This window comes from Astatotilapia calliptera, chromosome 23 (genome assembly GCF_900246225.1).
Source record: "Astatotilapia calliptera chromosome 23, fAstCal1.2, whole genome shotgun sequence".
Lineage (NCBI taxonomy): Eukaryota > Metazoa > Chordata > Actinopteri > Cichliformes > Cichlidae > Astatotilapia > Astatotilapia calliptera.
In genome coordinates, this window is record NC_039323.1 from 7,649,398 (window position 1) to 7,662,252 (window position 12,855).

At 39.5% G+C, this 12,855-nt stretch overlaps 1 protein-coding gene across 1 annotated transcript; it reads right to left on the reverse strand.

The window, feature by feature from the left end:
• Nucleotides 1-3,455: 3,455 nt before the first annotated feature.
• Nucleotides 3,456-12,764, reverse strand: rabggta (Rab geranylgeranyltransferase subunit alpha). Its single transcript, XM_026159544.1, has 17 exons — nt 12,591-12,764; nt 12,228-12,264; nt 11,972-12,082; nt 11,176-11,300; nt 10,885-11,072; nt 10,480-10,737; nt 10,262-10,345; nt 10,083-10,165; nt 8,550-8,645; nt 6,914-7,019; nt 6,775-6,826; nt 6,602-6,690; nt 5,501-5,589; nt 5,283-5,399; nt 5,074-5,187; nt 4,835-4,922; nt 3,456-4,168 (listed from the first exon to the last, which is right to left on the reverse strand). The coding sequence occupies exons 2-17, from the start codon at nt 12,228-12,230 to the stop codon at nt 4,020-4,022; spliced, it is 1,752 nt and encodes a 583-aa protein (XP_026015329.1). The 5' UTR covers nt 12,231-12,264; nt 12,591-12,764; the 3' UTR covers nt 3,456-4,019.
• Between the last annotated feature and the right edge of the window lie 91 nt (nt 12,765-12,855).

The following is a 12,855-nucleotide window of genomic DNA, read 5'->3' on the forward strand; positions in this document are numbered from 1 at the left end:
GACTGTTAAGCTTTAAAAGTACTTTACCAGTGAAAGGCATTTAGCATAGCATTACAGGCAAAGCAGAAACTTCTTTGCCGTGCTAAAGTAGATCTTGAGATGATCAGTCGATTCAAGAGGCTCCCAAAACCTTCCTTTCAGGAGTTTACATTGGGGGCGGGGGGTTATTCATTGATTTCCAACTTTTCATGTTGCTCAGCAGATTAATAATAACAAGACTGACAAATGATGTGATGATTATTATCTTGATTAGCTTTAAGGCATGGAAAAATGCTCATGTTAACAGCTTGTGACATCATTGTATGACTGCAGAATTGTTTACATGAAGATGAAAACATAACACCGTTATAACCCTTACATAGTGTTCATATTTGATGCCTGCATATGGTCCAGGTTAATTTTGACCCAGGATGAGAATTTGCTCATAAATTTTCAACTGCAGATCTATTTGAACCATATGCATAACCTATGTGACAATAATAAATGGATGATTAATCCTTAATTAATGTTTCAGAGACCAGGGAGAGTGTGTTTTTCTTCATTTTTATTATTATTATTATTTTTTTTTTATTATTTCATTTTTTGATACCCCGTCAGTCAGTTTTAGGAAGCAGACTCGTGGTCTGAATGCTTAGTTGTGAATTTCAATTAACTTCTGCCTCTAAGTTGTAATTTTCAGAACACCTTCACCACTTCACTACAGTCAGGTAACATTAGATATTTAGGTATAGATCTCTCAGACTGGGTACAGGTAAAATACATTTGTCTTCTTAAAACGGTAGAAGATGATCTCACATGCTGGAAAACTTTACCTATTTTTGAAGGTGAAAACGGGATAAGAATTTTGGACCTTTTTGGACTTAGATACATGTACTACCATTACAACGATTAAAGCCTATCCTCGCCACTATCATAAAAAATTGTTGTAATACCATTTATAAATAAGAATACGAAATCAACAGTAATAAACATTAAATTTATATTAAAAACACCAAACAACTAGTCTGTGTATTTAAAGAAATGATAAGAGAACGTGTGCTTCTGTATGAAATCTGTTCCTTATGTGTACCATACATAATGACTTTATGCTGTTTTACTATTTCACTGTTGCCAAGGCCAAGAATTAAAGTCCTCTTTGAACTCTGTCAGCTCTCTCCTATATAAAATAGACACACAGTGAAGAGTATATGAAAGTCATGTCCTTAAGAAATATCCAAAAACACACAACATGTTCAGTTTCTGAAGAATTTCTGAAACCATAACTGTCTTTGACTTTGCCCAGACACACTTTCACATTACATACTAATTTGGTAAGGGTCTTGAAATGCCCTCTTAAGGTAACTAGTAGCGGAGGTAAACTAGCAGCACAACCTTGCCCTAAACCTAACTTTAAAAGCCCGTACATGTAACAATTAATGTCAAGTAGGCATAATGTGCAGCTATATACGTATCTTGTCTATACTTCTTAGCCAATTCAGAGACAGCTGCCAGGGGGAAAGAACAGTTGCATTATAAGTTACAATCACAGCTTGAATGCCTAAAACTCCTTACAGCTTTTTGAGTGCAGCATAACCTTCAAGAGGTGCCAGGCTGACAGTGACTATGACAAACATTTCTTTGAGTACAAAGGTGTGCCATGTTTCTAATTTTTTCTCAGCTTCTTTTATTGTTTTTAGACACTCCCAAAGAAAAGTTTTCGCCTAATGCAATTCCTTCTTAAAAATGACATCACAGTCAAACAAACCTGATGTGTTGCAAAATCCCAGCTCTTCACTCGAAAAGGCAAACGAATGAACAATGAAGGTGGCATCAGTTAAGGGTGGACCGGGTGACACACTGCTAGTCGCTCTGGCACACCTGAGTTTGGAATCATACATAAAAGTAGATACATATTTTTTCAGGCCTGTCATATAAGCCTACTCAAAAAGAAAAAAAATGATCAATGGAAGGAGTATAATATCTACTTAATTTTCCTAAAGATTGCTCAGACCTCCAGTTGGGTGTGAAATTTAGGTGCTTCTGGATTTGAAGTTCATCCAAGAATAATATAGACTCTATGTTTAAGTGCCCAGCTTTACATTAGAAAAAATATATTTGCAGCCAAGTAAAACAATTAAACAAGAGGACAAATACAACTGTTTTGGTCTCTATAGCTATTTTCTCTGTTTTTTATAATCCACCTGCTTTCATTTAGTTTAGACTTAAAGTTAGCCTTGGCCACCTTGACTGACAGGTGTGGCAGCACTGGCAGCTGAAGCCCAACCCTTTCTGCACCCTGTCACCTTTGCTAATTGGAGTCACAGAACTGAACGTTCTATACCTGTGGTGCATTTCAAAGCTTCTGTAATAGAGTTAACTGACAAATAACATGCACAACCCAAGTACAGCACATCTAAAAAGTCTTTGCTCCAGTTCCAGTGAGTCGGATATTTCTTTTGTATGGTCATTTCCACTATGCACCTGGCAGTTTATAATTAATAAATACTGCTCCTAAATATGGCCACATCTGGGTAAAAAAGAAAAACTAAACACCAAGGCTTTAAAATGAAGATTTCGGGAGTTTAGAGTAAGTACTTTTTTTTTGTCTTGAAAGACATTTAACGCTCTTTTTTGGGATGTTGGCTGACTTTTCCCCCCAATTCCTGTTAAAATGATCCCATACTGCTTTAATACTTGCCTGTGCCCTGGGTATGAGTCTACTGCTTTGGCAGTGTGTTTGAGATCACCGTTATTAATGAAGTCGTCGCCAAATAGATGCTTTTTTGCATGGTGGCTCAAAATCTGACTATACTTATCTGCATTCATAATTCAATCAACTGTGCTTTTCAGCCACTGGCTGAAATTCAGCCCCATAACAGAACCTCCACCATGATTTACAGACGGTAGACACACCCTTATACCTATTTCCTGTATATACTGACAAAAACTTGTGAGTCCAAATTTTTTATTCATCACTCCTTAAGACCTGCTACCAGCTATTCTCAATCCATTTCTTGTGTGATTGACTTCAGCACACAGTAGATGAATCAACTAAAGGCCAGATGCACCTCTCCTGTGTCAGGTCTTTGCTGGATTTTTGGATATTTCTTAAGGACATGACTTTCATATACTCTTCACTGTAGATGTTTTTTAAGCTTCCCACTTCATTCTTTACAAAAAATCTTTAGGGATACCCTACACACCATCCTGATATATATGACACAAGCTTTCATTTAATAATGTTTTTGAAATCACCTTGGTGGAGCAAAAATGTTGTTGTATACCTGCCAAACTGCATTATCGAACTACTGTTCAAGACCAAGAAAGTCTGGCTGGTACTTTACATTGTAGTTGAGCTCCACCACATCCTCACCAGTATTACAGAAATGAGACAGTTAATGTGAGTTAACCATTATGAACCTTTACTTTAAGGCATGCATTTTTCTTTCAGTGGAAAAAAGTCACAAGAGGCTTACTGGAAGGCAGTGACACAATGTGTGCTGTTTATTACTGGATCTGTGACTTACTGTGCAACAGTATAATGTCATAAATCAAATGCATTAACCGACCTTAAAAAAAAATCTGTAGAGAGTGATGCAATACTCTGATCACCCAGTATAACGTTTTCTTTAAAGTCAGCCATTAAACTTTTGGAAGCAATAAGCCATCATCGCTGCCAATCCATAATTAGTTTACTTCATTATTAATGTTTCTGCATGCACTGGTCTGTTGCATTAAAGACATTTGTACACACACACAAACAAAGAAATGCAACATTGGTTATTACGCACTCACTCATACACACACACACACACAGAAATGTTGACTTTTTGCTGAAGATGCTAGAGAGGGTTCTGACATTTGCTCCGAAGTATGAGGCTTTCAGACCAACAGGGTTCACTGTGACTGACATTTTTCCAAAACAGGTGGAACAGACACAGTCACAAGATGACACCCACTCACCACCAAAAACAGCTCAGAACGTGAAGGACAACTGAACGACAGAACAAAGATGGCAGTGATTCCTGCCCTGCGTTGGATCAGAGCAGGAGGTCTGTGACTGAGGGCAGCAGTTCGGCTAACTCCGACTCGACATTGGCCGTTTGAGTGACGGGGTTTCCACGGAGGTCAAGGCGTTTCAGCTTGGGGCAGGATGCCAACGTCTGAAGATCTGCCAATGTAGAGATTTCTGCATGTTTGAGTTAATGAAAATCCCTTGCAGTGTGCTGTGGTAACATCAGTAACAATGAATAACATGAGCTCTGATGCACATATTCCAAGCACCGGTGTAAAAAGTAAGATCTAAATGACAAATATGACACTGAGATATAAATTCATTTTTCTAAAAATAGCAACTGTGATTGCCAGAGGAAAAAAAGAAAAACAGTAACTATCCTCATCATAACCTGCAAATCACATTAATTCCTCCCAAGTGTAGCAGGGGAAGTGAAGCATGAAGAGGAGGGAGTCTGTGGTGATGATGTGTTGTTAAATGTTTCTTCGCTTCTTAATGATGCTGTTTGTTCGGTGAAATTGCGGTGCTGTTTTTATTTACCCGATCGATTCAGACGTAGGTAAAATAAATTATTCATGTATTGAGCTGAAGAGTCTTGTTAAAAGTGCAATTTTCTAAATGCTGTAAACACAATCTTAGTGCGTAGCGTGTCTTTTACATCAGCTGTTCGCACTCTTTACAGGATTGTTTTGAAGCACTGAGCCACTCAGAACTGATTAACGCATTTCTTGAGTCACTAGTTCCCTGTGAAAAGACAAACAGACAATATAAACTGATCCCTATGACACTAATTCTGAAGGATGACTGGAGATCCAGAACACACTACTAACTTAAGGATACTGTTGTTTTTCAAGAGGACTTCCTCCAGTTTGGGAAGGTGATAAACTCCCTCCAGGTTTTCTATGGCGTTGTTATCAGCCTCCAAGACCTGCAAATATGAAGAAGTCATTGAATTGCAGGAGAAGAATTTCATCAATATCTGTCTTTCCTTTTCTAATCTATTGGTGCAGACACAAAAGAGGAAAAAAATCACTGTCCATGCAGGAGAGCAAATTGGATTTCAATTGCAGCTTCATCACCTCGAGACACTGCAACATGGCAAACTGAGGAGGCAGCCGCTGCAGGTGATTAGAGGACAGATTGATATGGGTAACCAACAACAGCTGGTCCAGGTGGCATAAAGTGGTCAGGTTCTGTTACAAAGAAAAAAAGAAATCAAATTTAAGCACCTCCCTAATCAGCAAAAAAGGTTTCAGGGAAATCTGATGTCTTGTTATTCTGACCCAACCTTGTCAGAAATGCTGAAGACGCGCACTTCAGCATACTCCATTTTCAGGATGGTGTTTTCAATCATAAACTTGCTGCACAGGTCACTGTAATATGCAGAGCGCATGGAATCCACTTCCTAGTGAATGAAGCCATTGAATTAGTGATTGCTGACTGCATTGTAGACAAATGCATTTATTGCCAGTCCCATATACTGTACTGTATGTGGTTTATACTCACTTTGAGTGTTCTAAAATGAGCAAGCATCTCCTGTTCGTATCCCAGAGGGTCTAGTGCCCTCATCAGGAGAATAATGGTCAGTAAGCACCCTGCCGAGGCAAAGCTAGCAGTCAGTGGTTGTATAAGACCTTTATCACCAGCAACATCAAACTTCAATACTCAACCTAATCTTGTAATGGGAACAAGCACACCATCTCACCAATACGTTCCTTAACTCCCATCATCAAAGCTGCCTTTCATGAAAATGTCAACTACACACCTGCAAAGTTTCGCAACCACATTGCACACAGTTATAATGCTAATGTATTATGTAATTATGTTTATAGGCCAGAGATTCTTAAAGATTCTCCATTTCAGAAGCTGAAAAAAATACTCACACCCCACAATTTTTTTATCAATGACAACACAAATGGATAGAAATTGACTTTAGTGACGTAAAGGTCAACCAGATAGCATCAGCAAACATTTGCTTGTGTGTTTTTCCTGCAAATCATATTTATTTTAGTTAGTTTCACTCCATAGTTTTCCCCAGGGTCAGCCCAAGTAGTGTCTCTATGCCCTACCAGTGGGCTCCACTTCTTTTAGAGAACAATTACTCAAGAGATTAGTACTTAAAAACAACAACAAAGCCATATTCTTAATTATGCAGGAATCAGATTCACATTTAGCATTATTGTTCTGCTCTGATCTGTCATTCTGCACGCATACATGAAAAGCCTGAGGCAGGGGATCGCTTCTGCAAGCACAAGGACATAAAGGCTGCATAAGTAGGGCACAGCGTGAAAAACAGGGGTGAATGCAGGTCGCAAAGCAGCTTGAAGAACAAGCAGCAAGGGTAGGCAGGCTAAAACACCTAAAATAGCACACTTTATGTGATATTTCTCAGCTGGTCTCAGCTGATATGGGCTCCTGTTTTAGATCACCTGTTATCAGCTGATTGTGGGCTGAGCTCAACTTTGTGGCCTGTCTGAATCGAGGCTTTGCTGAGTTTTACAAAATTCATACACATGCACACATTGTAAAAAAAGAGCCACAGATCTGTTTCTGTGCGAAGCTGGTGATTTCCTGTAAACCCTGTAACATACAAGAAAAAGCACTTACATTTATTGAGTGGCTCCAATTCTTGTAGCTGCTTGACCGACTGTAGCTCCGACTGTAGCACAGAAGTCTTTTCTACTGAAAGTTCGCTCCTGCAAAAAAAGACCATATCTAGTTCCTAATCCCTAAAGAAGGCCAACTACAAAATGTTTCAGTTGTTCCAAAAACAAAAGTACCTGAAAAGTTCCTGATCTGTAGCAGAGTCCCTACACCAACTCTCAGTTCGACCTATGAAAGTTAAATGTTCACAGTGTCATGAAGGTCATCATCCTGCCTTTCAAAGAACACAACATGGTAGATATGTATATGTGTCACCTGTGTAGAGAGCACAGTCCCTATGAGTGTGTTTTTCAGTCCAGTGCACAGTCAGGTTGCGTTCATTGGTGATGTCGCTAATCGTTCCAGGAGGCAGATTGCATATCTAAGCCTTTGCTAAGGAGAGAAAACCTCCAAACATGAATTATGTATTCCAAAAGTGAAACGGAAGTATTTGATTTGAACATAAATTAGTCACTTTAAAGCAAACCCGCGCAGGCCCACAGTGTGAGTGTGCATACTAAGTCCATGGCTGATTTCCAGGGCCAATACGGCAACCTGGTAGAGCTAGGCATTATGACTAAAATATTAAATCTCCAAACTTTATTGAGGCTTTAATAAGTTCATTTAGATTTACAAAGAGCACTGAGCACTTTGTTTCAGACAAAACATTTTAGAATATACCAAAGAGAGAAGCAGCCTAAGGTAAAGAAGACTCCTGTTTCTGAGCGAATGACTGCATCTGGTTTAAAAAATAAAATATTCACGTGGAACTGTGAATGAATATGGATGTGAATGACAGATATCGAGGACATTTTACTAATTACTGAGCTTGCATATCAATGAGGGTCATTTCCATGACTACTGTGCAAATGCCATCACCCTATGAAGACAGTGTTAAGTGTGCCCACTTACACATTGCTTACGACCAATGTGTTACATACTGCACACTTAGAAGAAAATCCTGATTATTACTCCAAAGTTTTTCTCCTTATATGCCACTCCCATTGCTTTTAACTGCTTACCGGGAAACATGTATCAATTTGTATGGTACTGGTATTTGCTTTTTCCCTACTCTTCACCCAAATGTAAAGGTAACTCTACAGTCACACAAGGAAAACCAGTAGTTTGAGACTGAGACAAGACAGAGGTGGTCTGTGACTGCTTGTTGTCAGCTGTCATCTTCAAAAAATATATATAAGTGATAAAGTGGTAATAAGATGGAATGAGTCTGCTAACAGTTTGTGATTGAATTGGTTCACATTGGCATTTACAATGTGACCTGTTGTGGTACTAAAACTATAAATAAGGTTGCCTCACATCAAGCAAACCTGTGCAAGGTTAAAGCTGCTTGACATTTAACCTCTAGGCAACCAGTTGGTATTGAATAAATCCCAGGCAACCACCAATTTTTCCCAGTCGCCAGGAGGTTGCCATCCTAGTTTTACTCTAGTGCCAATGAACCATAAAGCAATGAAGTTGTTCTACATACTAATACAGTTGGAGTTTTAACCATTTTTCCATCTTGTTAGCTTGGCCTCTGAGGTCAGAAACAAAGCTAATCTTAGAGATACTCTTTCCAAAAGTATTAACTTCAGCTATCAACTTTAATAGTCAGTCTAAACATGATGTCATGTATTACTAAACTCTGACAAGCACTCTGACAAGGAACTCCCTTCACTAGTGTGCTAAAGCCAACATAACATTCCACTGCAGTGCACTGATCAAAGTTTCATGATGAAACCTTTTCTCTTGATGCACATACCACAGAGTCTTAGCAGCATGAGGTACGTGCAGAATGATAAGAGCAGAATGCTAAACCAGTATGCTGTTCAATCAGCAGCACACCAGGAAAAGTATTCTTATTCTCTGCAGGGGTAACCTGTCAGTTTTAAGTCACAATGGAAAAGGATACCCAGACAGGGCTCTGTTTAAAGCGCGGATGGACACTCCTCCACTCCACTCTCTGGGGCTGACCGTCAAGGACGAGGAACAAGCCGACTGACTGCGCCTGACAGGACAAAAGCAGGGAGAACGTTCACCAAGAATAGACAGGGTACCATATGAAGGCAACTTTGTTTAAAAAAAACAACAAAAAACTGGTCAGACACATCTTACCAGTCTTCACTTTTCCAAAACTGTCACAGTCTCCATGACAGCAGAGGAAAACTCTTTTCTTGCTCACACACAAACTCCACTTTGCACATGATTATATGCACATCATGAATACCTAAATCTACACTCTCCAGTCACTTCATCAGGTACACCTGCTTAGTTGCTTTTTTAGCTAACATCTAATCAGCCAATCACAAGGCAGCAATTCACTGCATGTAGACATGGTCAAGACCATAAGTTAAAATTGAAACGTGTTTTTAAGTGACACCTATTTGAGTACCAAAGTTGTTGGTGCAAGACGGCCTGGTGTAAGTCTTTCAAAAAGAAATGGTCCACTGGGATTTTCCTGCACAGCCATCTCTAGAGTTCGTAGTGAATGGTCTCAAAAATAGAAAATTCAGAAAGCTTCAAGTTGATACAAAGGCAACGTTAATTTGCAAAGACTCACCAAAGTTAGACAAGTGGCAAATAAAAAACATGCCTGGTCTAATGAGTCTTGATATATGCTACAATATTCATATGATAGGTTCAAATTTGGCATAAACAACATGAAATCACAAATCCATTCTGCCTTGTACCAACAGTGCAGGTTGGTAATGGTGATGTAATGGTTTGGGGGGCATTTCCTTGGCACACCTTGGATCCCTTAGTGGAAAGGAACATTGTTAAACACCTGAGTTCGTCCCATCATGTCCACAGTGTACCCATCTTGTGATGGTTGCTTGCACCAACATAACGCACCGTATCATGAAGTTGAAATCATCTCAAACTGTTTTCCTGAAGATGACAGGAGGCTCGCTGTACTGAAATGGCCTCCACAGTCACATCTCAGACCAAAACAACTTTTGAGACGTGAGGAAACGGGAGATTCATATCACTGACGAGTGGCCAGAAAATCTGCAGCAACTCTATAGACTTCTTTAGACCTAAATCTTTGAGAAGGTGCTTCCAGCACCTTTTTGAATGTGTCATAAAGGCTTAAGGGAATTCTGGAGGAAAAAGTACTAACAAGGTGTAGCTAAAGAAGTAGATGGTGAGTGCATATTCATACCCTTACATATCACAAATCTACAACATCTAACTAACTAAAAAAAAAAAAAAAAAAAAAAGAGTATATAATTTTCTAAAAGGACAAATTAAAGTACTTATGTGAAAAAAATGTATCTGCAAGTCTACTTTAGAATATTGTCACATTTAATTTCTTTAGGACAATGAACCCTAAAATGCCAGGGTATTTATTTAGGTCACCTTATTAAAAAAATAAAATAAAGAACAGCTCATCCTGAATTCCATTACAGCATTTTCTAAGTGAAGAAAAAGTGGAGATACTGACATTCACAGGCCTGGAGAAGGCCACAGCCACTCTCTCCTCATCCCGATTCACATACACACAGCTTATCATCTCTTCACGCTCCGCTGTTAAAAAGACAAAGAACTTGTGATTTACAAAGCACAGCAAAGCTGAAATGTATTCTCGTTCATACTTACAGACACTACGACCAATAGACATACCTCTGCCTAACAGCCAGCGATAGTAAAACCACGCGCTCTGGTCATTAGGGTCAGTGAAGAAAGCGTTCTGTACAAGCTCATATTCTGAAAGTAGTTAATACAATTTCACTGTAATAGAATATACAATCTGACTTCATTTGCAAAATAACACCTTTTACTTAAGGATAATAAAGACTTACACTGCCCCCTATCAGTTGCTATTGGGAACTGCAGTTTACCTTTTAGTAGTTGCTCTTCACAGACCCGATGGGAATGGGTTTGAGGAGAAGGTGGGGGGGAGGACTGCGGAGGCTCACGGCATGGTGAAGGGGGCTCTGGAGACTCTGGGTGAAGCAGAGGCAGAAGGGTGCTACGGTAGTGCCAGCTGGAGTAGTTGGAAAAGTTGGAGCCAATAAGACGATCAGTAAATGCCAATTCCTGATCTACAGGCACGCCAGACATCTTTACAACCATTCGGCGGTAATCCCAGCAATGGACTGGGCAAGACAGAAACACAGAACATGCCAGAAACATGAGTAAAAATAATGTAGTGAAGGACAAGGTTTAGATCGATTACTTTTTAAAAAATGCATTATTACATATCTTTAACATTCAGCTCCTTTTTATTTTTTTCTCCCACTCACAGTTGCGGTCATCCAGGCTCAAGCAGCGATCACACAAAGTCAGCTCCCTGGCCCAGTCCGGTCGAGGCAAACGGGCGGAGACCCAACCTCGGTGGTGCCAGCTGCCATAAGATTTTGGGTTCACTTTCAGGCAAGACTCAGTAAACGACAGCTCAGCCTCGTAAATCTTCTGCACTTCATCTTTGTCTCTGCAGAGGATATTGGGAAACAAAGTCGTCATTCTCCTGTGACACCGCAAATGACTTACCATTCAGTAAAAAGGGATTCAACTATGAATCTGTGAGTACTAACTTCACAGTCTCCAGGTGCATTAGGATTTCTCTTCTGTAGTTCCACAGGGTTGCAAAGTCAGGATTGGATGATAGGAGCTGCTGGGTGAGCTGAAGAGCCTCATCATCCCAGATACCCTCATTTCTCTGTCAAACAGGAGAAAGTGAGGAGGGTGAGGAAAATACATGGAGTGAAAAGCAGGCGGAGAAAAACACAACACATTTTTATCTGTTAAAGACACACACCTGAGCCACAAAAACATTTTACATATGAATATCACATTAAGTTTAAATCCTGTCCATTAGTTAACTATTTACAACTGTTAAAAGATGACTACATTAGAAGACAGATGAAAATTTAGAAAGGGATAAAAGGGGGCTGATATCCAAATGTGGACAAAATTGAATTGGTTTTTTCCTTGTTCTGACCAACCACCTATGGAACTCAAATTTCTGTCAATGTATAGAAGTAACTTCACATTTAGTTCATAAGATATAAATAAAGAGAAGCAGAATTTTAACAAAATCTTTTGATTTTTTCCCCCAATTTTTGTACATGATTTAAAAAAAATTGCTGTTCTTTACAGAAAATTCTCCTTTTTAAAAGACCCACTGTAAAAGAAAAAAAAAAAGGTGAAAAACCTTTCTGTCATTTAATTGTTTAGTTATTACTTAATGTTGGTGTAATCAAGTGGAGTACATTGGAGTCTTTGCTGGACTGATTCTGGCCCCCAGGTCTTATGTTTGACACCCCTACACTAACCCAAAGACATGCTGCAGTATTGCTACTAAAACATAAGGGAAATTTAATATTCCACCTTAGAAAAACAGGCATCACGTGCTGCTACGTATATCTTGAGCTTCTTCTCCCTCTCCTTTCTTTTCTCCTCCTCCTGCTGGGCTGTAGTTTTAATTTTCACTCTGCCATGCTGTCAAAAGCAAAAAGAGAAGGATATACCAGCAGAGTACAGTTTATTCTGCTGGCTAAATGTGTAAATAATTGACCTACTGTAATTCCACATGCACTGGAAATGCCTAGATTTGAACAAGTATAGTAAATGGCTCATCTCTTACCATCGTTGCTGTTAGTGAAGGAGGCTTCTTTAAGAATCTGTTTATGAGGGGTGACAGTCATGTTTAGGCCAGAGTAATGTTCACATGACATACAGAAGCAAAGTGCTGACAGACTGACACAGAAGCTTTAACAAGTTAACGTAAAGAGCTCTCAGTATTCAGGTATACAGTGCTCAGTAATGCCAAAACACTGAATACAAGTATCACTGAATGTAAACTTAGCATGCTAATTAGCTCCGTTGTGGGCTGGGCTCATTCAGTTCAATGAAACGAGCACAGATTAAACACAACCGGCGGTATACAACACTTCTTCATTAACGCTGTACACTGAACGCAGCACAACCTATCCCATTAAATACATACCTGGTGTTTCACTGACGCTGATTGTGTGTTTTAGAATGCAGTTTGATTTGTCATGTCACCATCAGGAGTGCTAACGACTACAATTTTTTCACTTCCGTCTCATGACATCTACGTCACTGAGAGGCTCTCGCACAGCCGCCGCGCTTTCGTTGTCCTCTAGTGGCGAAAACGGCTCACAGCTGCCGAGTTACAGGGGCCACATAAGGTGGTGACACTTAAGAAGGTGACACTAGTCTCTACGCGACTGGATGAGGCGTAAAGTCAA